This window comes from Rhineura floridana, chromosome 4 (genome assembly GCF_030035675.1).
Source record: "Rhineura floridana isolate rRhiFlo1 chromosome 4, rRhiFlo1.hap2, whole genome shotgun sequence".
Taxonomy (NCBI): Eukaryota; Metazoa; Chordata; class Lepidosauria; order Squamata; family Rhineuridae; genus Rhineura; species Rhineura floridana.
In genome coordinates this window covers 31132966-31158394 of record NC_084483.1, presented here as the reverse complement: position 1 = coordinate 31158394, position 25429 = coordinate 31132966, and the positions used below count along the sequence as shown (strand labels likewise).

At 42.8% G+C, this 25429-nt stretch overlaps 1 protein-coding gene across 2 annotated transcripts in view; it reads right to left on the bottom strand.

Moving 5' to 3' along the window:
• Positions 1–304: 304 nt before the first annotated feature.
• The window catches only part of NBAS (NBAS subunit of NRZ tethering complex), a 297038-nt gene continuing 271913 nt past the window's right edge, over positions 305–25429 (bottom strand). For both annotated transcript variants that reach the window (XM_061622739.1, XM_061622740.1), the window contains 2 exons: positions 14780–14908; positions 305–973 (listed from right to left, as the gene is read on the bottom strand). In XM_061622739.1, the coding sequence (XP_061478723.1) occupies positions 698–973; positions 14780–14908 (405 nt within the window). In that variant the 3' untranslated portion in view covers positions 305–697. The remainder of the gene's footprint in view (positions 974–14779; positions 14909–25429) is intronic.

Genomic DNA, 25429 nt, shown 5'->3' with positions numbered 1-25429 from the left:
GTTGGGCTGTATATGGAGATACTCTGGACAGAATTTCCCTTCCACTTATCACAAAAGAAGGCCTATTATTGCTCCCATAGTAAATAAAGAAATGCATTTCCTTCTTAAGAAAGCAGAAATGGTTCAGTTAAACAATCAACAACTGATTTGACAATACAGTGATGGACTGAACCAAGCCTTCTGAGAACATACAAAACCTAGCATTAGAATCAATTTATCAAAAAAGATATTATATCTTCAGGAAAAGAAGAAAGGCCACATAACAAAACAAACCAACAAAAACAAAAACCTCAAGTTGGTTGAAAAGAAAGCCTTTAATTAACAGAATGGATTGCAATTAAATTTAGCAACTGATTTCCAAACAGAGTGAAGTGCAAACTCTTAAGTTGTCTAATATGTGTAGAATCGTTGCTGTTCATTATGGCACAAATTGCAAAAACTTGCATTGCTGGAATATCATTCGTAGGTTACACTAAATGCACTCCAACCTTCTAATGTAAGCTATTTCCTATGGAAAGAGCTACTGACAGGATGGGAAACACTGCAAGGAAGTATACACGTCAGGATTTTATGGAACGCTAAGGAGCAATGATTAGCTTGAAGGATAGCCCTTCATACAATGTCTCTTTGGAAAGATTTCCACCTGAAAAGCAGTACATAGTTTAGGCACAAAGTATAACTTGAAATGCTTTGCCATTTAAATCCAACGCCTAACAGCAGCGAGGGCTGCTCCAAAGGTTCGGAGTGCAGGGTGTGTTCCTTTATAGGCCATCAGGAGGGAACCTGCCTCTGCAGCAAAACCTGCTTCTTGCAGTTGCTTTGCTATTTCTTCTACATCCCTGGATCCTTCCTCTTGCTTGGCCAGCAAATGGTTAATCAGGTGAGGATAATAAACAGTGGAAATGCATTTCGCAACTAATTTCTCATCCAGGAGCAAGGAAAGAAGTTCAGAGTCACAGTTGGAATCATCAATCTGCACAGGAAAAGAAAACACACGCAGCGCTCATGTTACCAAAACACGCCTAGTACAGTTCTCCACAACTTCACATGAATGTGTGTCATTGCTGATGTTCATGCATATTTACCAATCACAGCAAACCCCGGTATACCATGTGGATGAGATCCTTAAACTCAATTCCATGAGCTGCTGGGATACCACAGTGACTTGTGAGGTTGCAACCCACAATCTGTCGCTTACCTCCAGAATAGTCAGAGTTGCAAAATGTTAATAACCAGATACAGCTAGTATGAGTGCAAGTACAGCAAACTTAAGTGATTTGTTAACAGCAGACCTTGTCCTTTTGCTACAATTTATCCAGAATATATTGGTACAGTAAACTGAAAACAAGGCAGACTTGTACTGATACATACATATTATATAGCCACAAGAGTGGCTGTATACTATAGCCAGCGTGGATTTTTCACATTCTGCAATGTTAAATTGAAAATACCCCCATGCCATTCTGATGCTTCCCATAAACTCATTTCAAAACAAAACCCTACAAAACTTATAGTCCTGAACTCAGAAACGCTTGCTTAACAAGCCTCTTCATTTTCATGGCAATACACAAAACAGTCAGAGAGAATAGAGTTTGAAGTCTAAAAAGAGAGAGAAAAACCCTCAGAGCCTTTTTGGACTTTTTTCTGTCAGAGTTCTCATAATCTGTTGAAATTCATTCAGAATCAGCCATGTTCACAGAGTACCTGGAATCCTATTACTGACCTTGCCCCATACTCTGACTGTCATCTTCTGCAGTTTAAAAGTTAAAAAAATCCCTGGCTGATTTTTAATTAATTAAAGAAATTTAGCATTGAACTGAATGATAGTGTCAGGCATGCTCAGTAAGAACCAACTGTCAGTGTTCTAAAAGCCAGACTCACAGCTGCTTGGCTTGTCTAATCAGGGGGCCACACCCACACTAGACTTTGATTTCACTTGATACAATCATGGCTTCTCCCAAAGAATCCTGGGAAGAGTAGTTTGTGAAGGGTGCTGAGAGGAGACTCCTATTCCACTGACAGAACTCCAGTGGCCAGACTGGTTTAACAGTCAGCCGCTCTGACTGAAGGTTTGTGAGGGGAACAGGGCCTCTCCTAGCAACTCTCAGCACCCTTCACTAGCTACACTTCCCAGGATTCTTTCAGAGAAGACATGCCTGTCTAAAGTGAAATAAAGACGAAGTGTGGATGTGGCCAGGGCCAGTTTTGGTTTAAATTTGGGTGGGAGGCTACATGTGCCTGCTGTAGAATAAAAAGGTGGGGGAAATGCTGAAAAGCAATGATACTGTTCACAATGTTTTCCTTTTGGAAAGGAAAGGGGCTTCCCCTCTGCCCAGTGCCCACCCACCCAATCTCCTCCTCTCCCCCGGGTCAGTGTTGGACTACCCCCACAGGGTAGGGAATCTCCACACAGCCATAAAGCTCACTGGGTGACCTTGGGCTAGTCACTGCCTCTCAGCCTTGGAGGAGGCAATGGTGAACCACCTCTGAATACCATTTACCATGAAAGCCCTATTCATAGGGTCACCATAAGTCGGGATTGACTTGAAAGCAGTCCATTTCCATTTTCAAACATGATTGCACAGAGCTCTAAAAGTATACAAATGATCAAATCAACCCTCCCTTCTCCTTCCCCTTCCCCCTCCCCATGGTCAGTTTTACCTATCTTAAGCATGATTGCATAGAAGTAAATACCACTGAACTCAATAAGCATGCAAATGATCAAACCTGCCCTTCCCTCCCCCTTTCTTTGCTCCCTCTAATCCACTCCTTTCCTTTCCCCCTCCCCCATAGTCAGTTTTACCTATCCCAAGCATGATTGCATAGGAGTAAATCCCATTTAACTCAATAAGCATGCAAATTATCAGACCTGCCTTTCTCCTCCTTGCCCTCTCCCTTCCTCCTCCCCTCCCCTCTTTCTTCTTACTCCTCCCCTGCCCACTCCAGCCCCCCCTCCCCCCCGCCTGGCCAGTTTTACCTGTCCTAAGCATGATTGCACGGGAGTAAATCCCACTGAACTCAATAAACATGTCCTTCCCCGCTCCTGCCTGCTCCCATTGCCCCCCTGCCCTCCCTCCCCTCCATCCTCCTCCTCCCCTCCCCATCCCCTGTGGTCAGTTTCACCTATCCTAAGCAAAACTGCAGGGGAGTAAATCCCACTGAACTCAATAGGCAAGCAAATGATCAATCCATTCTCAGCAAACTTGCACAGGATCCCATTTCTTACCTCCCGGATTAAACAGCAGAGAAATTCACTAATAGGTAAAAAACCTTGTGGTTTAAGAATGTACAGATATTTCTATCAAACTTTAAAAAGCAGGGAAATTGGGCAGCTCTAGTGAATGCACCAGGGGAGCAGGAGACCTGACCTCCTCTCTGAGATATTGGACTGCCCTACAAAGTTGTCAAAATGCAAACACCGTTTGGGCTGGTCTTTCACAGTCCAATCCACTTCCTGTGTAGCTTGGAAGAATTTGGTAACATGTGCCTCTGAGCATATGGTGAGTGGAGGCAACACCTGCAATCAGCCCAAATAACAGAAAGAAGACATATGCTGTGGTGATCTTGTTTTAGCAGGGAGGAAGCAACATTATTAAGACAGTTGATATAGTTCAGATGGTCACTTTAAATATGTCTGATTTACTTTGCGATTTTAGTTAAGTTTCCTATAGGAAATCATTTTCTTTTGTTTCTATTTCTGCGAATATGTCAAGTACAGCAACTCTTTGAAAAATTTACACTAAAAAACCTCCAAAAATAATTGTGGAATAATGGCACTGACTATTCTGCAGAATAGTTTCCAGTGGACATCAGGAGTGTCTCAATTTGCACAAGATAAAACAGTGGGAGGTGAAATATATTCCAGCAAACTTCTAGGTATGCTCTATGGTTTTAATTGACTGTGCCCATCTTGCCTTAAATAAAGTGGTTTAAATGTAGCAGGCTGAAAACATGCATCCTCTTTTTTCCAACAGCTAGAGTCATTGCTGAAGTAGCAACCTATTGTAATCAGTCTGATTTTACATTAAACTGCACTTTCAGATTCCACTGTTAATGCACCCAAAATAGAAATAGAACATAACCTCCAATTTGAAACACAAAAGGCTGTTTACCATCATATGACATTGACCAATAAAAAGGCTTTGAAATTAATAAAAAATAAATTTGACACAGATTTCTAGGATGAATAATGAGGGAAATAAAATTTTTTAGATTAGATTCTCTGTAGAAACATTAGTAACACAGGAAAGAAGCAAAGTAAGAACAACAAACATACAAAAATATAATTCTCCATCTTTGGAGATAGCAGGTGTTGCCACCACTCACCATATGCTCAGAGGCACATGTTACCAAATTCTTCCAAGCTACACAGCAAGTGGATTGGACTGTGAAAGACCAGCCCAAACGGTGTTTGCATTTTGACAACTTTGCAGGGCAGTCCAATATCTCAGAGAGGAGGTCAGGTCTGCTGCTCCCCTGGTGCATTCACTAGAGCTGCCCAATTTCCCTGTTTTTTAAAGTTTGATAGAAATATCTGTGGGGGGTATAGGTACGTTCTTAAACTGCAAGGCTTTTTGCCTATTAGTGAATCTATATATCTTATTTAAATGTTAGCTGATTTAGCAGGGCACTTTCATAGAAAGCATGCTGTTTTAATAGCACAAAACACTTCACGCTTTCAACCTCCAGATAGAAACTAATAAATAGGCCAATAAAGATGCGCATAAAAAACAACCCACACTGTAAATGGTGTGCAGAACCTTACTCTTCTACAAGTGCAACTCTAGCAGATTAAAAGCTAATTATACAGCTGTGTATAGTAAGACTGAATGACTCTTTGTCTAGAATGTTTTTTTAAAACCAATGTTTTTTTAAAAAATACGTTGTTGCTCCTCAGCATGTGGCCACATTCTGTACTCTGATGACTGCCACAGCAGGAGGAATTATTCATGCATCAGCAGCCAAAATGTCCCATGGCTTTCCACTTGTCAGAAATGCTTCAATGGCAAGTGAGGACTCCACAGTAAAATAATAATATTTTTTTTAGCATTATATAGCCTGTCTTATCATCTACACTGACCCACTGTGATAAAAGATGGTCTATAAAGAAGAATGGATTCCCACCTGGCGGCCAGATTCCTGGGCAACCTCACCTAGCAGGGAGGGGAACCCCCAAAGGCTAGGGAGGCAGGGCCAGGCCCTTCTTGAGTTGCTACAAAATGGCCCAATTTCTAGCCTACAAACCAGAATTGTCACCAGATGGGGATACTGGACCTCACCTGGAGGAGTGACGACCTTCCTGGCATGCTGCAGTAGCTTTTAAAAATGGGGCTGATGATGAGGGTACCCCGTGTTTCTGCTGACAGCTGCAATAGGATACAAGGACGAGGGCCTGGGGTACTGCTCAACCCTCCCGGTGCGAGGCCTGGGGAGCAGGACAACTTCTGAAAGGCGGAGGAGTGATTCGGGGTGGGTGTGGCCCTGCAACTCCATCTCAGTCATACAGGTTACGGAGGAAGAAATTAAAAAGGAAATGGCAGACTAGCTTAACTGTACCATCTGAAACTGCTGAAAGGATTTGAGAGTATGTCTTAATCAGCTGTCCAATTGAAAGTGTCTTATTATATATGGTAAACCTTGACAGCTTATTACAAAAGTCATAAACAATACAAGCAGTCTCAAATAATGCCACCCTTCATTTTCAATTCAACAAAGGGAGTAGCTGCTCATGGGTTAGCTGGGGAGAAGCCAGGTGTGGGGAACCTTTGGCCCTCCAGACATTGCAGAAGTACAACTCCTATCAGCCCCAGCAAGCATGGCCAATAGCCAGGGATGATGGAGGATGCAGTTCAGCAACATCTGGAGGGCCAAAGGTTCTCCACACCTTGGTTAAACCATGATGCAGCAGGAAAGATGAATTTGAGGAAATCAGTGTATGTGGGCAGGGGGAGGGGCAGGGTGGGAAGAGAGATGGATTTAATAGCTTGCATAATGTTCTAAAAAGCTCTCAGTTGAGCAGGTGCAGAAAGCCATTGGTAATGGACAATTATTTGACAAGAGACCTATTAAATCTATCATTACAACAGTGTTGAGTGGGGAGGGACTATGGAACCAAGGCTTACAATTTGGGAGTAGGTTGAGAGATTGTGTGCATTCTCCTTGCACTCCTGCCTGTCAAGGTTTGGGGTTACATGCGACAATCACCAACCTAGTTTAAAAGAAATCTGGGGTATGTTTCTTACTCATTCTGAGCACCCTGATCAAATCCATCTAATTTTAATCCTGGTTGGTGCCAGTCGCATATGATTCCAAAGCCAGGTGAGAAGAGGACAGAAGGCAGAAGGCAGACACTTCGGTCAACATCGAAGGCCCTCCTCCGGGCGCCTACCCAGAGAGAAGCTCGGAGGGTAGCAACAACAAAAAGGGCCTTCTCAGTGGTGGCCCCTGAAATTTGGAACGATCTCCCCCTTGAAGTACGCCTGGCGCCAACGTTAATATCTTTTCGGCACCAGGTTAAAACGTTCCTCTTCTCCCAGGCATTTTAATCATTTTAATCTTTTAATCATCTAATCATCCAACATCATAACATCTTTGTATTTTACACTTCATTCTTTTACTATCTAGTATATTAGTATTTTAATGTTAGTATTTTTGTGTGTTTGAATTCTATATGTGGTTTTAATTGTATATTGATGTTTTATTCTGTTGTGAACTGCCCAGAGAGCTTCGGCTATGGGGCGGTATAGAAATTTAATAAATAAATAAATAAATAAGAAGAGGGCACACATAATCCCAGAGCCTGCCCTGGTTGTGTCATACATCTGAAACACCACAAATTATATAGGTAAGGAGGTGGAGGGGACAGAGTTTCCCAGGTCAGAAAATGCTAACTAACAGCACAATCCTAACTATGTCTACTCAGAAGTAAGTCCTATTGAATTCAGTGGGGCTTAGGAGTGTAAACGGGGTTAGGAGTGCAGCCTAGTCCCTGCAAGCTACATTTAAAAAGAAATAATTACAGACAATCTGTATTCTCACTGGAGAGTAACAGAAAAAGGTGCCAAATTAAAAAACAACACAACTGAATTCTTTCAGTGGCTGGAACAGAAGCATCAGGAACAGACTTAAGACTGTGCTCATGAGGCTTGCTTTTCATTTTGGGCCTGCAGGTTTACCTGTTCTACACCTGGGGGCATCAGGTGATGAACAGGTGGTTGTGGTTTGGATCAAACCACGCTGGAGGTCAAATGAGGAGGCCTAGTGGGCCTCATTAAGTCCATGGTCCAGAAGTCCCCCACTGCTGCTTTAAGAGGAAACAGGAATGCAGTGGGGGGAAAAAGGCATGTGGAACAGAATGCAAATTTGAGGGTTAAACATTTCATGTTATAACATTAATATCCATGAGCCTCCTTTCCCTGCCTTCTGTTCAACATATATCTTTAGGGTCAATTTTTAATACTTAGCTTTTAAGATCTGTAATAAGAAAAACAGCCACTCACCTTAGGTTTGATTTCAAAGATTTACACAAAGCAAACTGGAATTACAATAATGAGATGAATGTGTGTGTGTGTTATGTGCCTTCAAATAGATTACAACTTATGGCGACCCTATGAATCAGCGACGTCCGAGAGCATCTGTCATGAACCACCCTGTTCAGATCTTGTAAGTTCAGGTCTGTGGCTACATTTGGAATCGATCCATCTGGACTTCCTCTTTTTCTACTCCCTTCTGTTTTTCCCAGCATTATTGTCTTTTCTAGTGAATCCTGTCTTCTCATGATGTATCCAAAGTATGATAACCTCAGTTTCATCATTTTAGCTTCTAGTGATAGTTTTGGTTTAGTTTGTTCTAACACCCAATTATTTGTCTTTTTCGTGGTCCATGGTACCCACAAAGCTCTCCTCCAACACCACAATTCAAATCAGTTGATTTTTCTCTTGTCTGCTTTTTTGACTGTCCAACTTTCACATCCGTACGTAGAGATAGGGAATACCATGGTCTGAATGATCCTGACTTTAGTGTTCAGAGATACATCTTTGCATTTGAGGACCTTTTCTAGTTCTCTCACAGCTGCCCTACCCAGTCCTAGCCTGCTTCTAATTTCTTGACTATTGTCTCCATTTTGGTTAATGATTGTGCCAAGGTATTGATAATCCTTGACAAGTTCAATATCCTCATTGTCGACTTTAAAGTTACATAAGTCTTCTGTTGTCATTACTTTAGTCCTTTTGACTTTCAAATGTAGTCCTGCTTTTGTTTTCCTCTTTAACTTTCATCAGCATTCGTTTCAAATCATTACTGCTTTCTGCCAGTAGTATGGTATCGTATGCATATCTGAAATTACTGATATTTCTCCCTCCAACTTTCACACCTCCTTCATCTTGGTCCAATTTATTAATTAAATAAATAAAATGTAAATGTACTGCCTTCAAGTTGATTCCGACTTATGGCGACCCTATGAATAGGGTTTTCATGAGGCTGAGAGGCAGTGACTGGCGCAAGGTCACCCAGTGAGCTTCATGGCTATGTGGGGATTCGAACCCTGGTCTCCCAGGTCCGATGGGGAACCAATCAGTTTCTCCATGTTCTGTCTTTACAGTAGCCTCTTGTCCAGAGTATAGGGTGTGCATCAGAACAATCAGATGCTGTGGCACCCCCATTTCTTTTAAAGCATTCCATAGTTTCTTTTTTTGTGTGATCTACACAATCAAAGGCTTTGCTATAACCTATAAAGCACAGGGTGATTTTCTTCTGAAATTCCTTAGTCAGTTTCATTATTGAATGTATATTTGCAATATGATCTCTGGTGCCTCTTCCCTTTCTAAATCCAGCTTGGAGATCTGACAGTTCTCGCTCCTTATATGGTAAGAACCTTTGTTGTAGAATCTTGAGCATTACTTTACTTGCATGGGATATTAAGGCAATAGTTTGATAATTACTGCATTCTCTGGGATCCCCTTTCTTTGGAATTGGGATATATATTGAAAGCTTCCAGTCTGTGGGCCATTGTTTTGTTTTCCATATTTCTTGACAAATTTTTGTCAAAATTTGGACTGATTCAGTCTCAGTGGCTTGTAGCAACTCTATTGGTATGCCATCTATTCCTGGTGATTTGTTTCTTCCATGTATTTTAAGAGCAGCTTCCACCTCGCATTCTAAGATTTCTGGTTTGTCATCAATACACTTTCTCTGTCAATGAATCTGTCATCCTTGCATCTTTTTATATAGTTCTTCAGTGTATTGCTTGTATCTTTCTTTTATTTTATCTTGGTCAGTCCGTCCTGTTGATTATTCAACATCACTACTCTCGGTTTAAATTTTCCTTTAATTTCTCTAATCTTTTGGAATAAAGCTCTTGTTTTGCCTTTTGTATTGTCCTCTTCTATTTCTATACAATAGCTGTTGTAATAGTTCTCTTTGTCCCTACGTACTAGTCACTGTATTATTGCATTTAGGGTTCTGACCGTGTTTCTGTCTGCTTTTGCTTTCCTTCTCTCTTTAACCTTTCTTTGTCCCTACGTACTAGTCACTGTATTATTGCATTTAGGGTTCTGACCGTGTTTCTGTCTGCTTTTGCTTTCCTTCTCTCTTTAACCTTTTAAAGAGTTTATTCAGTCATCCATTGAGGTCTTTCTCTCCTCTTACCTAGAGGTATTGTCTTTTTACATTCTTCCCTGAGGATGTCTCTTGCTTCAATCCATAGTCCTTCTGGTTCTCTATCAACTAAGTCTAAAGCCTCAAATCTATTCTTTATTTGATCTTTGATCTTGATTTAAATGAGTTGGGTTTTGTTTGTTTGTTTAGCTGATAAGAGAACATCCCTGCATAAAAACACCCAGTGTTGCCCAACACCATTTTATATACTGGTGCTGAAACTAAAATGAAGGTAGCCTACAAATTAATTATACTATCCCAATAAGGCTATTAACTATGAGCACAGTTCAGATAAGCCTCTGACTGGCAACAGTCTATATATAGAGGAGAGGGTTGCATAGCTCCTGTCCTGCATGCAGACTGCATGGGTTCTCTGCTGGGCCCGCTGGACACTCACGTTAGGACACAATGTCTGAACTGGGATTGTGCCTGCATTCAAACACACATAGACTCATCAGTACTATTATTCCTTACGTATTTACATAGACTGATGATTAATGACACAATCCTAACTCCTGTCTCCTGCTGATCAGTCTTTGTGGAGCAGGGAACCACTACCACACCTGCAGCCCTGAGGCAGAAGGTGGGGAAGCAAGACAATTTGGTCCAATGACATCACAAAGTGGCTGTGAGACTGGCTCAATATGCAATGGACCCCAGGCTGGCTCAGCAATTTCCCCTCCCCCATCCTAGGAATGCTCCATTTTGGGGATTTCAGCTGGGAATACCACTAGCAGACCTCCCATCTGCCCACACATTAGGCGCCCAGCAGGAAAATGGCTGTGCTGAGAGAGCTGAGCGGAGGGGGTTGCTCTTTATATCAAGTCTGCTCTGTGGGAAATGGGAGAGATGCATCCAGTGGGTAGAGTAGGTGAATCCAATCCCATGTTTGGAGCTACTGTTAAATTATGCATTCAGATCTACATGCTGGGGATTTGAAACATATTAGGGAAGTTGGAGATAAAATAAATGGTTACACAAAAATGACCAATGAAATATGGGTACACTGATACTGTGCAGAGAAGCAAATCTTTTGGAATACATACGAATCTGCTTTATCTACTGTAGGGATAATCCCACCTCTGTCAGTGGTGCACAGAGGGCTAGATATGGAGGCTGTGTGAGTGTGTGCACACATGCAAGCAGGGATAAGAACAGGGTAGCAGTAGTTTCACATGGCCTTGACCCAGCCCCCAAGGACACTGCACATGCGGAGTGCCCAAAGCAGCACCATGTGAGGTATGTTTCTGCACAGCAAGCAGAAAATATTTTGGGCTATAATTGATGCTCATTTATTTAACCCGGTTAATGTTAGAAACTCAAACAGAGATGAATCTGTTCCTGAAGTGAAAAGGCAAAGCTTAAGAACAAGAGCATTACTGAAAAAAACAGTTTCCCAAAGAAAGAAATGGGATAAAGCAGCGTGCTGTGAAAGCACCATTCATGTAGGGAAAAAAAGAATTAAGTCTGAGAACGATGTAATTGTTATTTAGCTTATTAACATAGGATCAGTATAACAAATCCATGGCTGAAACTCATTTTCATTTTCCAAATATTCTCCTTCTGTTTTGTTTTATATTTAAAAATTAGATTGGAAAATAAGCCAACTGTATCAAACTTAACCTTCAATATTCTAGCGATAAATATAAAATACTATAAGAAGTGGCCTACTGCCAACAATTTTTTTTGTTTTTTGTTTTAGCGTGAGATGAAAAGTGGTGTTTCAAAGCTTTATGTTTCTTTTGGCTCTATAGAAGACATAAAAGCTAGATGGCCGTAAGAGAACATGATTAATTAAAAAAATAGGGCATGATCCAGCCCCCATTCACATCATTCCTCACCCCTCTTGTGTGCAGTGACTCTGCGCACAGGATTGCTGACCCTCTGTAAGCAGAGAGCTGGGCTCACAAAACAGGCATGTGCCTCATGGTGAACTAAATGGACCAACTCAACCAGGTCCTCCCACATCATAGCAGGCCAAGTAGAAGGTTCTTGTATTTTTTTACAAGGCTGAACAATTTGGGTCCAGGATACCATAAGGACCGCCTGATCCTTATATCCCTGCCCAATCACTGAAAAAATTGTGGGGTCTCTGTTATTGGTCTCCCATGGTTCAGATGCAGAACATGTGTTGACTAGGAACTGAGCATGCAGTATTGCAGTCTTGAGCCTGTGGAACTCCCTCTCAGTTGAGATCAGACAGGCCCCCTCCCTGTTAAACTTCAGGCACTTGATGAAGACCTTTCTATTTCAGTGGGCATTTTAAATAAGTTGTATAATGCCGATCTATTGAACGTATGTTTATTTGTGATTTTTGTTTCTTGTAAATGCCATATTATTTTGACTTTTATATTTGCTTTGTTAAACACTTGTGGTCTCCATTTAGTCACCACTCAAGTCTGAAGTCAAAACACCAAGTTACTTTAAGGTACTCTTTGAGGTATGCAAGAGAAGATTTTAGGCTGACTGATTACTGATAGCCTTCAATAAAAATAACCCAATAATCTGGTGGCAGCAAGCTCTTAACTGGGAAGGGTGGGTGTACAGAAGGGGGTACAGCTCAGTGGTAGAGCATCTGCTTTGCATGCAGAAGGTCCCAGGCTTAGTCCCTAGCATTTCCAGATATGGCTGGGAGTGACCCCTGTTCGAAACCCTAGAAAACTGCTGCCAGTCAGTGCAGACAACGTTGGGCTAGATAGACCAGTGGTCTGACTCAGTATGAGGCAGCTTCCTAAATGTTATAATACATAAAAATAGCCTTTTAATGGCAGAACCTTTGACATAGGTCCATATAATTTAGACAAGTATTACTTGTTCCCATTGTTAAGTATGTAATTTGGAAGCCACAGCATTATTCAACTCAGTATTTTGCCTGCTGATATATCCACGATTTTTTTAAAAAAAACAAAACAACCCAGTGCACCTTTTCCTAAAGACAAGCAATTCTTAAAAGCAAACATTAGATTCTTCTGCCACAGACAAACCACTTAAACAGGTTAAACAGGCAACACTAACATTATTTCAATTATTCACATACAATATTCGTTGTCAGAGAAGGCCTACTTTTTCTGATGAGGGGAAAAAAGATGAAATTGGCAGTTTGCAGAAGCTTATGGAACAACACAAGGATTCTGCAATTTCATAGAAGCTTGGAAAAGAAGCTTGTCCTTTTATTGCAGGCAAAAGCTGTTGAATTCCTAGTATCAGCACTTTCCAGCATCATTCTTTTAAATGTAAACATCCATAAAGCTGTCAGCATCGTACAACAAATGGCTAAATAATACATTGGATCAGCAAGTAAGCACTGCATTTCCTCTCACACAGCCATGGTTGAGAGCTATGCTAGCTCTGTGTCAGGGAAATGAATAGGCTCTGATTTGGCTTTCCAGATGCTACTTGTGATTCCCCTACTTATTGTAAATAGGGACTGAGTATGGGAAAGAAAACCACAACACTTAAAAATACAAAACCAAACAAACTCAAAGAAATAGAAGCATTATGAACACTTCTGTTCCCTGGCTCCGTGGGAAGCAGAGAGCATTCAGCTCACCTTTTCCAACAACTGAGTTACCATCAATTCTCTTCTTTCACTGCATTATTTGGAAAGTCCTACCTCTTTGTTAAGATTTAGGAGTGACATGGAAAGCAATGTTCACTGGATTCCTCCCACCCCCCCCCCCGGTGCTACTTGTGGATGGGAGCAGATCTCTTCAGGGGTACATAAAAACAATATCCCACAACAGGCAGGAAAACTGTAGTTAATATGAAATTACTTACAGTACCCTGTACCAAAAAGCCCCATCAGCTGACACATGGTATAGATTCTGTAGGACATGATAAATGTGTGACCATTTGCTTTACAGATTCCTTCAAAAATGCATGTGAAGAGGCAACAATGGACACAGGTCTGTTCAAGCTAGACCATGCCCCTTAGGTTTTCTAAGGCCTTAGAGTAAGCCTGCAGCCAACCTGTTCTAGTGATTTGGGGGCTCCACAGCCTTTGTACCATGGCATATGAAACATAAATGGGTTACTGAGGGCTCTGGCTTGTGCAAAAGCAGCTGGATATGTTTTTTGCCGCTTCTCACATGAACATCTCCTTCGCAACCCAGGAGAATCTTCTCTTTGATGCCTTTCCACCAGATATGTTGTGTCATTTATTAGTATGGCCTCATTCACGTGCATGGCGTTTCGCAGAGTACAGGATGACAAGTCCCTGCCCAAGGGGCTAACAATTTAAAATTTGAAATAGAGAAAAAGAGCAGATGAAGAGAGGGGAGACAAAAGGAAGAATGTGTAATCATTTTAATTACACATATGCAAGCTTAATTAGTTATAGTGAAATTTACAATAGGGCATCATCCCGTTTACGGTGATCCCTGATAATCTGTGTGACTGAGGAAACAGAAGGCACCATGGGGAGAAAAATAGCATCGAAATAAAAGCAAATATTCCCCCCCTCCTGGGAAAAGTATCTGTTTGCCCAAAACTGCTTGTTTCTGCTTGAAAATATGAAAATGGCAAATAAAGATCTGATTATTTAAATCCTCAAGAATTGACAAAGCTGCAAATTCATGCTTGTGCTTATTTACTACTTCTACATTATTTATTAAAATAATTACTATGGGCTCCTATTGGGAGGAAGGGTGGGATATAAATCTAATAAAAAAATAAATGATATATTTTGTAATATCAGAAATTTCATTTTGGACATCAATATTAATATTTGCATAAACCGAACACTTCTGCCATATCCATAGGGAAATACCTACAGGCAAAATTGCTATGCATACTTCTGAGGTTCAACATATTCCAGTTTATAGAGCATTAATAGCTAATGCACAAACCAACTGAACGACTAAAGCATTAAGCAGGTCTTTTGTTATTTTACTAAATAACTGGTTGAACAGATTAATAATAATAATAATAATAATAATAATATTTAATAACCTTGAACATATAAAAAGAACTGCCTAGCCCCATGGTTCTGCAGATTACAGACACAAAAGCTTTAGAAAGTCATAATAATGATAACACACTCAAGAGGCCTGGCTTCCTACATGAAGATAAAAGAGCTAATTTATTACCTGAAATAAGGAAGGACGGTTAATTCAACTGCTCATACCTTAGCAATAGCTGTTATCTGCTCCAGTGCCACAGAGTGAAGATCTTGATCTCTGCTTTCCAAAAGCAGCTTCAGGGATGGCAGCAGAAGGGACTGGTTAAGTAGCAGCAAACAGAGCTCTTTTATGCACTGAAAACAAAAGTAAAACTTGTGTAGTCAGGCATCGGGGTGGCGGTGGATGAGAACAAAAGGAGGCATCTTGCACTCAGGTTCAAGAAAATCTTGCATCAAGGGTACAATGTAAGTCAAACCTTTTAAACAAAACTAAAAAAAAAACCCTTGCAGTGGAAATGGAGACTGTTTGAAAGTTTAAAGAAGAAATTGAGTAAAAGGGATTGTTTGCTGCACTGCAGATAAAAAGTTACCTGGGGATTCCTATTATGTGATCTGTACAGAGAAGAATCAAATCACACTTCTTGTGTGTATCTAGAGAGAAGACAGCCAGACATTAAAGATATTCACAGTGCTTTGAACATGCTTTGATTTTTTTTTAACTGTACATGTAGCATGTAAGTGACTCAAGAGACAGCTGATACATACCATAGCCCAGAGATTAGGAACCTTTAGCCGTCCAGAGGCTGCTGAACTACAGCTCCCATCATCCCTGGCCATATGCAATGCTGGCTGGGACTGATGAGAATGGCAGCCCAATAACATCAGGACGGTCAAAGGTTTCCCTTCCTCCTCCTGTTGGGGAATAAAGCGCCCTGTAGCATGAGATGCAAGGAGATTGTGCTGTTTCCATCTCAGGCACTAGGCTGCAGCATGCTCCCTTTCTCTGCTTCCTGCCCTGCCCTATCACTCCAATTTGCATCTTCCCTTTCTTTCTCCTGGGAAAGAAAAAGCCCTATAGCCGAGTGCCTGATATGGAAGCAGCCCCTTTCTGGCAAGCTGCACTGTTTTGTTCCCCAATAGGAGAAGGATGGAATGCTGAGCCAGTAGCTGTAACACATGCCAAAGTTCAATTCATCATTATGTTAAGACAAAATGTACATTTTAAAAAATACATTTATATTATGAGGCTCTTTAGTGTTCATCTGTCTTCTCACTAAGTTTATCTGTAACTACAGGTAGGAATGCAAATTCATCTGAGAAAATCCTGCAAAACCATGAAGATTTGACCACAGTTTATTGTGACATTCAAACACATGCACACACACTCAATTTTTAAAAAAAGTCTCTAAAGCCTCTTCTCCTCCTCTTCGGATGCACACCTTAACGTGGTGAGGGGGTTTGAGCGTGTTGAAGAAGCTGAGAGCAATGCCGTCAGGAGTCTAGACCAAGAGGCTAGACTCCTAGCAGGGGCACCCAAGGTGGAATGGCTGAAACACCAGACTAAGATGCATCCAAAGTCAGAGGAAGGCAATGGTAAACCACCTCTGAATACCTCTTACCACAAAAACCCTATGAACAGAGTATCCAAAATGCAACACGAGATAGTGCTGGAAGATGAGACCCCCAGGTCAGAAGGCACTCACCGAGCTACTGGGGAGGAACAAAGGACAAGTACGAGTAGCGCTGTGACTAATGACGCAGCTGGGTCAAAGCCGAAAGGAAGCACAGAGGCTGATGCACACAGATGCGAAAGGAGAGTCTGGAGTTGTACAACATACACAACAGGAACATGGAATGTGAGAAGCATGAACCAGGGAAAGTTAGAAATTGTCAAGCAAGAAATGGAACACATCAACATTACAATACTTGGTGTAAGTGAACTAAAATGGACTGGAATGGGACATTTCCAATCAGGCAACTACAAAATATTTTATGCAGGAAATGAGAAATTAAGAAGAAATGGGGTTGCTTTAATAGTGAGAAGTGATGTAGCAAAAACAATTAGGAGCTACAATGCAAGGTCTGAGCGAGTGATATCAATGAGATTAAACGGGAAACCTATCAACATAACCATCATCCAAGTCTATGCTCCAACGGCAAATGCAAAAGAAGAGGAATTGGAGAGGTTTTATGCAGAAGTACAGGAAGAAATTGATCACACACCAAAACAAGATGCGCTGATAATCATGGGGGATTGGAATGCAAAAGGAGGGAACAGAGAAGAATTAGGAATTGTGGGGAAATGGAGCCTAGGAGACAGAAACAAAGTAGGAGAAAGACTTATTGAATTCTGTGAAGCCACTAATTTCTTTCTTGCAAACACATTTTTTGAACAACCGAAAAGACGACTATCCACGTGGACATCACCAAATGATCAATATAGGAATCAAATTGATTATATAATTGGTAGCAGAAGGTGGAGAAGTTCCATACTTTCTGCAAAAACAAGACCAGGAGCAGACTGCGGTACAGATCATGAACTGGTCGTATCGAAAATCAGAGTAAAGCTAAAGAAGACCAACAAAGCAATCATAATGCCAAAATACAATTTAAATAACATCTCAGAAGCATATAAAGATCAAATAAGGAACAGGTTTGAGGCTTTAAACTTAGTTGACAGAGAACCAGAAGAACTATGGAATGAAGTCAGAGACGTTATCAGGGAAGAATGCAAAAAGTTAAAAAGAGAGGAAGACCCCAATGGATGACTGAAGAAACTCTTCAAATGGTTAAAGAGAGGAGGAAAGCAAAAGCAAAAGGAGATAGAAACACGGTCAGAACCCTAAATGCAACAATACAGTGACTAGTACGTAGGGACAAAGAGAACTATTACAGTAGTTACTGTATAGAAATAGAAGAGGACAACAAAAAAGGTAGAACAAGAGCCCTATTCCAAAAGATTAGAGAAATGAAAGGGAAATTTAAACCAAGAGTAGGGATGTTGAATAATCAACAGGGGAACACACTGACTGACCGAGATGAAATAAAAGGAAGATGGAAGCAATACACTGAAGAATTCTATAAAAGAGATGCCAGGATGACAAATTCATTCACGGAGGAACCATATGATGAAGAACCAGAAATTTTAGAATGTGAGGTGAAAGCTGTTCTTAAAATACTTGGAAGAAACAAATCACCAGGAAGAGACGGCATACCAATAGAGTTGCTACAAGCTACTGAGACTGAATCAGTCCAAATTTTGACTAAAATCTGTCAAGAAATATGGAAAACTAAACAATGGCCCACAGACTGGAAGCGTTCCATATACATCCCAATTCCAAAGAAAGGGGATCCCAGGGAATGCAGTAATTATCGAACTATTGCCTTAATGTCCCATGCAAGTAAAGTAATGCTCAAGATTCTACAACAAAGGCTCTTACCATATAAGGAGCGAGAAATGCCAGATGTCCAAGCTGGATTTAGAAAGGGAAGAGGCACCAGAGATCATATCGCAAACATACGTTGGATAATGGAACAGACCAAGGAATTTCAGAAGAAAACACCCTGTGCTTTATAGATTACAGCAAAGCTTTTGACTGTGTAGATCATGGAAAACTATGGAACGCTTTAAAAGAAATGGGGGTGCCACAGCATCTGATTGTCCTGATGTGCAACCTATACTCTGGACAAGAGGCTACCGTAAGGACAGAATATGGAGAAACCGATTGGTTCCCCATCGGAAAGGGTGTGAGACAGGGGTGTATTTTACCCTATTTATTTAATCTATATGCAGAACATATCATACAGAAAGCAGGATTGGACCAAGAAGAAGGAGGTGTGAAAATGGACCATTGGTCTCACCTGAAGGGTGATTTTCCTATGAGTACGGACATCACAGCGGGTATTAGCTCCACCTATCGTGCAAAGGCAAGAATGTCTTTGAAGTCAAGACTAGGGGCGTCAGGCCCCTCCCACTCTCCAGTTCATTCGCAGCGAGTCTAAGGAGAAATATCTAAAAATACAAGAACATGGCCAACAGGCCTGGCAGCAGGAAAATAACACAATAGTACCATGCATAGTAACATGATTCCAACATAGCGGTATAACAGAACTAGAAGTCTTGACTTCACTCTTAAATTTAAATATAATAGCGTAACAGTAATATATAACACATTAGAAAATATATAGTCATCCTCCAACTGGGAGGGCCGTGATGTCCGTACTCATAGGAAAATCACCCTTCAGGTGAGACCAATGGTCCATTTTCCCTATGAGTCCGGCCATCACAGCGGGATGTACCAGAGCAGCCCATACAGGGTGGGACCACATGCTAGTCCTGATTAAGAACCTGTTGCAACACTCGTCTGCCAAAAGAAGCGTCAGCAGAGGCATAGCGATCAATTTTATAATGCCTTATAAACGAGTGTTGGGTAGACCAGACTGCAGCCCTACAAATATCGGCAACAGGAGCATTAGTGGCAAAAGAAGCCAAAGTGGCAGCTGACCTGGTAGAATGAGCCGTTATACTAGCTGGAACTGACAGCTTCAGAGACTCATATGCTAAAGTAATACATGCCCTTAACCAACGGGATAAGGTAGAATTGGACACTTTATGTCCCATAGACCTTGGATGAAAGGATACTAACAGAGACTCCGTTCGTCGAATCTCTTGGGTCCTAGACAGGTAGGTCTTGAGAGCCCTCTGGACATCTAACGAATCCCAAGCCTTCTCGAGATGATGGGTAGGATTCGGGCAAAAGGAAGGCAAAACAACGTCCTGGTTGCAATGAAAAACCGAATCAACCTTGGGACGGAAGGAAGGATCAGTCTTCAGCACAACCGAGTCCTTATGGAAGACGCAGAGGTGTCGAGCAGAAGACAATGCGCCCAACCACGAAACACGTCTGGCAGATGTGATTGCGATCAGGAACAAGACCTTGAAGGACAGTATACGGAGGGGCACAGTCCTGATGGGTTCAAACGGAGGGCGTTGCAAGGCCTGCAGAACTTTCGGCAAACTCCATGAGGGAAACTGATGGACAACAGCCGGAGAGCGTAGGGCGACTCCCCTCAAAAAACGTTTGATGAACGGATGTGAGGAAATAGGAGCTCCAGTAGAGGACACTGAGAGAATGGACGACAGAGTGGACGCATGTCGGCGTAGAGTGTTGGGTCTAAGTCCCATCATGAAGCCGCTATGGAGATATTGCAGCACCTGTTGCATGGTGGCCTGGGAGGGATCGTGGTGGTGGAACTGGCACCACTTGGAGAAAGCCACCCAAGTATGTTGATAAATACGTGTGGTAGATGGTCTTCTCGAGGCCAAAATAATATCAATCACAGCGTCAGACAGGCCAGCTAACCTCAAGTGTCCCCGTTCAAACGCCACGCTGTTAGATTGAGTCAAGTAGGGTCCTGGTGCCATGCTGGACCCTGGGATAGGAGGTCTGGCCTGACTGGAAGTGTCCAAGGCTCCATCATTGGCATTGCCAGAAGATCTGAGAACCACGGTCGGCGTGGCCAAAATGGTGCTATCAGAACCAGCTGTGCCCTCTCGGTTCGCGCTTTCCTCAAGGTTTTGGCTAACAATGGTATTGGAGGAAAGACGTACAAGAGACCGTCTGGCCACGGTATTGTCAGAGCATCTATTGCTTCCGCTGTTGAATCCAGGTATCGGGCAAAGTACCTGGGAAGTTGGCAATTGCGACTGGAGGCAAACAGGTCGATTGAGCATTCGCCGAACCGACTCTGAAGACGATGGAAAATGGCTGGGTGAAGTTTCCATTCCCCCAGAAAAACCTGTTGTCTGCTGAGCCAGTCTGCTGTCACATTCCAAATTCCTCTGAGATGTTCTCCTTTCAGGGATTGTAGATGATGTTCTGCCCAGACAAAGATGAGGGAGGCTAGGTCCTGCAGAGGACGAGACCTGGTGCCCCCGTCTGTTCAAATGTGATTTTACACAGGTGTTGTCCGTTCGAATGAGGACATGGTCCAAAGGGAACAGAGACTGAAAATGAAGTAGAGCTAAATGTACAGCCTTTAGCTCCAGCCAGTTGATGTTTTGAGTCTGCTCTGTGGTGGACCAAACCCCCTGAACGTACTGGGAGTTGCAGTGGGCTCCCCAGCCGATGAGACTGGCATCTGTGGTTACAACAGTTCTGTGTGGTTCTCTGAACGGCGTGCCCTTGGAGAGGTGTTGGGACCTCGTCCACCAGCGGAATGATAGGCGCAGCGCGGGGGTCAAGTGAACTTTGCGATGGTTGGAGCTGGCAATGTCCTGTTGAAAGGGCAGTAGAATCCATTGAAGATGCCGAGTGTGGGCTCGAGCCCATGGCACAATATGGATTGTAGAAATGAACATTCCGAGCGCCCTGGCTAGAAGCATGACATCTGCTGATGTTTGCTGCATCAGGGACCTTGCGATGCTTGTGATGGCAGTGATGCGACCTGGAGCCAGGAATACCATTGCCTGCAGGGTGTCCAACATTGCCCCTAGATGTAGTAGGCGTTGAGTTGGTTGGAGATGGCTTTTGTCGAAGTTGACAAGCCAGCCGTAGGTCTCTGCCCTGGAAGCATCGGTTCCAGGAGCCCCTGAATGAATTGGGGTCATAGGATCTGAAGTTGCGGCCGCGTCCTCCTGGCTGCGTTCCTCGAAAGGGCTGGTTAGTACGGAAGGAAGGAGATCGCCTGAAAGGCCTGTTGTCAATGTTCTGGACAGTGGCCAGAACCGGTTTGTGGGCGTCTTTGGGATCAACCAGCACTGCCTTTAGAGCTTCCTCGCCGAAGAGTAACAATCCGGAGTAAGGAGCCCTGGACAGATTCATTCTTGCCGCCCTGGACAGATTCATTCTTGCCGCTGAATCAGCTTGCCAGTGGCAAAGCCAGAGGGTTCGTCGAGCGACTATCTGAGCCGTCATGGCTCGTGCCCCCAATTGAGTGGTATCCAAGGTGGCATCGGCCACAAAAGCTGCTGTCTTACGCAACTTTACCAGTGACCTTCTGAGGGTGACAGGATCAGGGCTAGTGTCCTCTAGAAGATCATCTAGCCACATCATAGCTGCTCTGGAGAAAATGGAGGCTGAAGTGGAGGCACGCATGGAGAGGGCAGTGGCCTCGTGATTTTTGCGGAGGGCGAAGTCTATTCGTCACTCAGTAGTGTCCTTTAGTTGGGATTCCCCTTCCCTGGGCCAGAGAGAACGTGAAACGAGGTGAGCGATTGGTTCATCTATGCCAGGGACATCTAACTTGGTGGCAAAGTCCGGAGCTAGGGCGTAAAACCTGTCAGCCAGGTTCTTGAAGCGGCGAGAATGGAATGGGTGAGCCCATTCTTCAGAGGCCAATTTGGCAATCGGGTCCGGCACCGGAAGGTAATGTTCAGTAGGTGCAGGGGATTTGAGAACCTTGGCCCCTTTGATGGCTGGGGTGGAGGAAGTTGAAGGCGCAGTCTGGAGACCAAGGGTATTAACTATCCTGCGTGCCAGGGGCTGATAGTCTGAAGCATTAAACAAGCGATACGATGTATCCTCCTCATGATCTGAATATTCGCTCCAGTCATCTCCTTCAACGTGGTCAGTGAAGGATGACTCCTCCGCATACGAGGCTTCGTCAAAAACTCTGCCTCTGGCTACATCAACGGGGTTAGGTGAACAGGAAGGATGAGCTTCATGACACACACGTTGGTCCATGTTGAGTTGGGGTATGGCAGGAACTTGTGGTGGTGACTGCATTTGGGTGAAAAATGCCAGCATGGCTTGAAGTTGGAAGAGGAAATCAGGGGACGGCAGCAGCCCAGTTGTGGTAGATGTTTATGCCTGAGTGGCTATTGGAGCAGATGTTTGGGACGGTAAAACGGAGGGAGGCTGGTTAGGCGAAGGCTGAGTGTGGAAGCCAGCAAAATCTTCCTCGTCAGAGGAAGCAGCAGGGGAATGAAGTATATCGCTTATGTGTGCCTGAGTTGCTGTGGTAGTGGTGGGGGTTGGCACAGAGGCATAGCGTGGCCGCTTTGGTTTGCTATGGCTTGAAAGATGTTTTGTCTTAGCCATTGCTTTAACATGCTTAGGCTTAGTCGCCTTAGAGTGTTGCGGCTGGGCTGTTTGTGACATGCCTGGCTGATCTGGTTTGCTATGGCTTGAAAGATGTTTTGTCTTAGCCATTGTTTTAACATGCTTAGGCTTAGTCGCCTTAGAGTGTTGCGGCTGGGCTGTTTGTGACATGCCTGGCTGATCTGGTTTGCTATGGCTTGAAAGATGTTTTGTCTTAGCCATTGCTTTAACATGCTTAGGCTTAGTCGCCTTAGAGTGTTGCGGCTGGGCTGTTTGTGACATGCCTGGCTGATCTGGCATCATATTGGCTGCTTGCGACATGCCTGCTGTGATGGGAGGGGCCTGACGCCCCTAGTCTTGACTTCAAAGACATTCTTGCCTTCGCACGATAGGTGGAGCTAATACCTGCTGTGATGGCCGGACTCATAGGGAAAATTGGAGGGAGAAATATCAATAATTTAAGATATGCAGACGATACCATACTCTTAGCAGAAACCAATAATGATTTGAAATGAATGCTGATGAAAGTTAAAGAGGAAAGCACAAAAGCAGGACTACAGCTGAACGTCAAAAAGACTAAAGTAATGACAACAGAAGATTTATGTAACTTTACAGATGACAATGAGGACATTGAACTTGTCAAGGATTATCAATACCTTGGCACAATCATTAACCAAAATGGAGACAATAGTCAAGAAATCAGAAGAAGGCTAGGACTGGGGAGGGCAGCTGTGAGAGAACTAGAAAAGGTCCTCAAATGTAAAGATGTATCACTGAACACTAAAGTCAGGATCATTCAGACCATGGTATTTCCGATCTCTATGTATGGATGTGAAAGTTGGACAGTGAAAAAAGCGGGTAAGAGAAAAATCAACTCATTTGAAATGTGGTGTTGGAGAAGAGCTTTGCGGATACCATGGACTGCAAAAAACACAAATAATTGGGTGTTAGAACAAATCAAACCAGAAGTATCACTAGAAGCTAAAATGATGAAACTGAGGTTATCATACTTTGGACACAAAATGAGAAGACATGATTCATTAGAAAAGATAATAATGCTTGGAAAAACAGAAGGGAGTAGAAAAATAGGAAGGCCAAACAAGAGATGGATTGATTCCATAAAGGAAGCCACAGACCTGAACTTACAAGATCTGAACAGGGTGGCTCACGACAGATGCTCTTGGAGGTCACTGATTCATAGGGTCGCCATAAGTCATAGTCGACTTGGAGGCACATAACAAAAAAGCCTCTTCTGGGCAGCAAGATCAGTTCTGGGACCATTTGCAGGTAGGCAAGTCATGAATGACATCATGAACCCACTTCTGCTTACTAACAAAGCCTATTAACATTTAAATGGAAACTTATAGGAGCATAGGAAGACTAGACAGAATCTAAAAGAAGTTTACTTTCTGTGTGTGAGAGGGAGGGAACACGTAGTTGTGAGAAGCTGATATTTCAGCATAGTAGTATCTGTTTTTCAGAACTCCCTGCCAATTAATTAACATCTGCCCTTCCTCCCAGCAGGAGCCCAGGGCAGCAATTGAGATAAGGCAGTCACCCTCGTTATACTGGCTGGGTTTACAAGCAGAGCTCGGAAAAGTTACTTTTTTGAACTACAACTCCCATCAGCCCAATCTAGTGGCCGTGCTGGCTGGGGCTGATGGGAGTTGTAGTTAAAAAAAAATAACTTTTCCAAGCTCTGTTTACAAGTCATGGTTAGCCAAACTATGGCTTATAGGGACTGAACAAATGTGTGGGCTTCTGGAAAGCACCTCACAGCTGCTTTGCCACCCCCTCTGGGACTTTTTTACTCCTGTGCTGCTACAGCTCATGGTTAAGTTCTCTCCTCATTAACTTTGAGCCCAGGTCTGGGTAACATGCTAACCCAAACACTGACTTTAGCTCAGCGCGGTGCGGGAGTAAAAAGCAAAGTGGTTGGGAGCTCCTCTCGGAGATGCTGCACACTTGTGCAGTGTTAGTTTGGCTTCCCATGACGGGTGAACGAGGCCATTGTTTTACATGCCAGCTGAAAACTTTTTTAATTTCAGCAAGTTTACGTAGACATATAATATGTATATTTGCTTTTACAATTTTGCTGATCTTTGTCTTGTGTTTTACTGATCATTAATTTATATTATTTTTGTACATGGCTTTGACACTTTTTATGATTAAGTAATTTATACATTTTTCTAAATAAATAAAAAAGGTGCTATTCAACTAATGTGTCCCATCAGCGCAAGGATTTCTGCATGCGTAATGGAACTTCCCTCCCCTCCTCTCATTGTGTGCACCCTGCATCCTCCCCAAATCTGCTCTGGATGAAGAACTTCTAAACAGATTTTGGGGTGCTCAGGGGGAAGGAGAGGGGGTGCAACTCCACTGCGCAAACAGAAATCCTTGCACTGATGGGACTGTTATTTAGTGCTATATTGGATACAACCCAACATATGCATACATGTGTCCACTAGGTGCTTGGCTAGCTCATGAAATGGCAGTAGCTATGCCATACAAATTCAAGATCATCATCATGCATTCTGGTTAGCTTTTATCACAGTTTATTATCACCACCAATGAACTCAATGGCTCAACTATGATTAAGCAGGAAGGGAACTTGCTCTAGAAAGGATGTTCCCAAGACTGGCTCTTGGTTCACTAACCAGTTCCAAGGGAACCAGCATTGTGCCTTCACTTGCCCAATGTGAGCTGTTAGTCACCACTGTTCTAGACACATCTCTGAAACAGCTCTAGGTATCTTTCTTGTAACTGTTTAGTTACATATTTCCCCCCTCCTTCCCACCCTTTAAAGAACAAGAATGTCTTGAGGGTTCTTTTG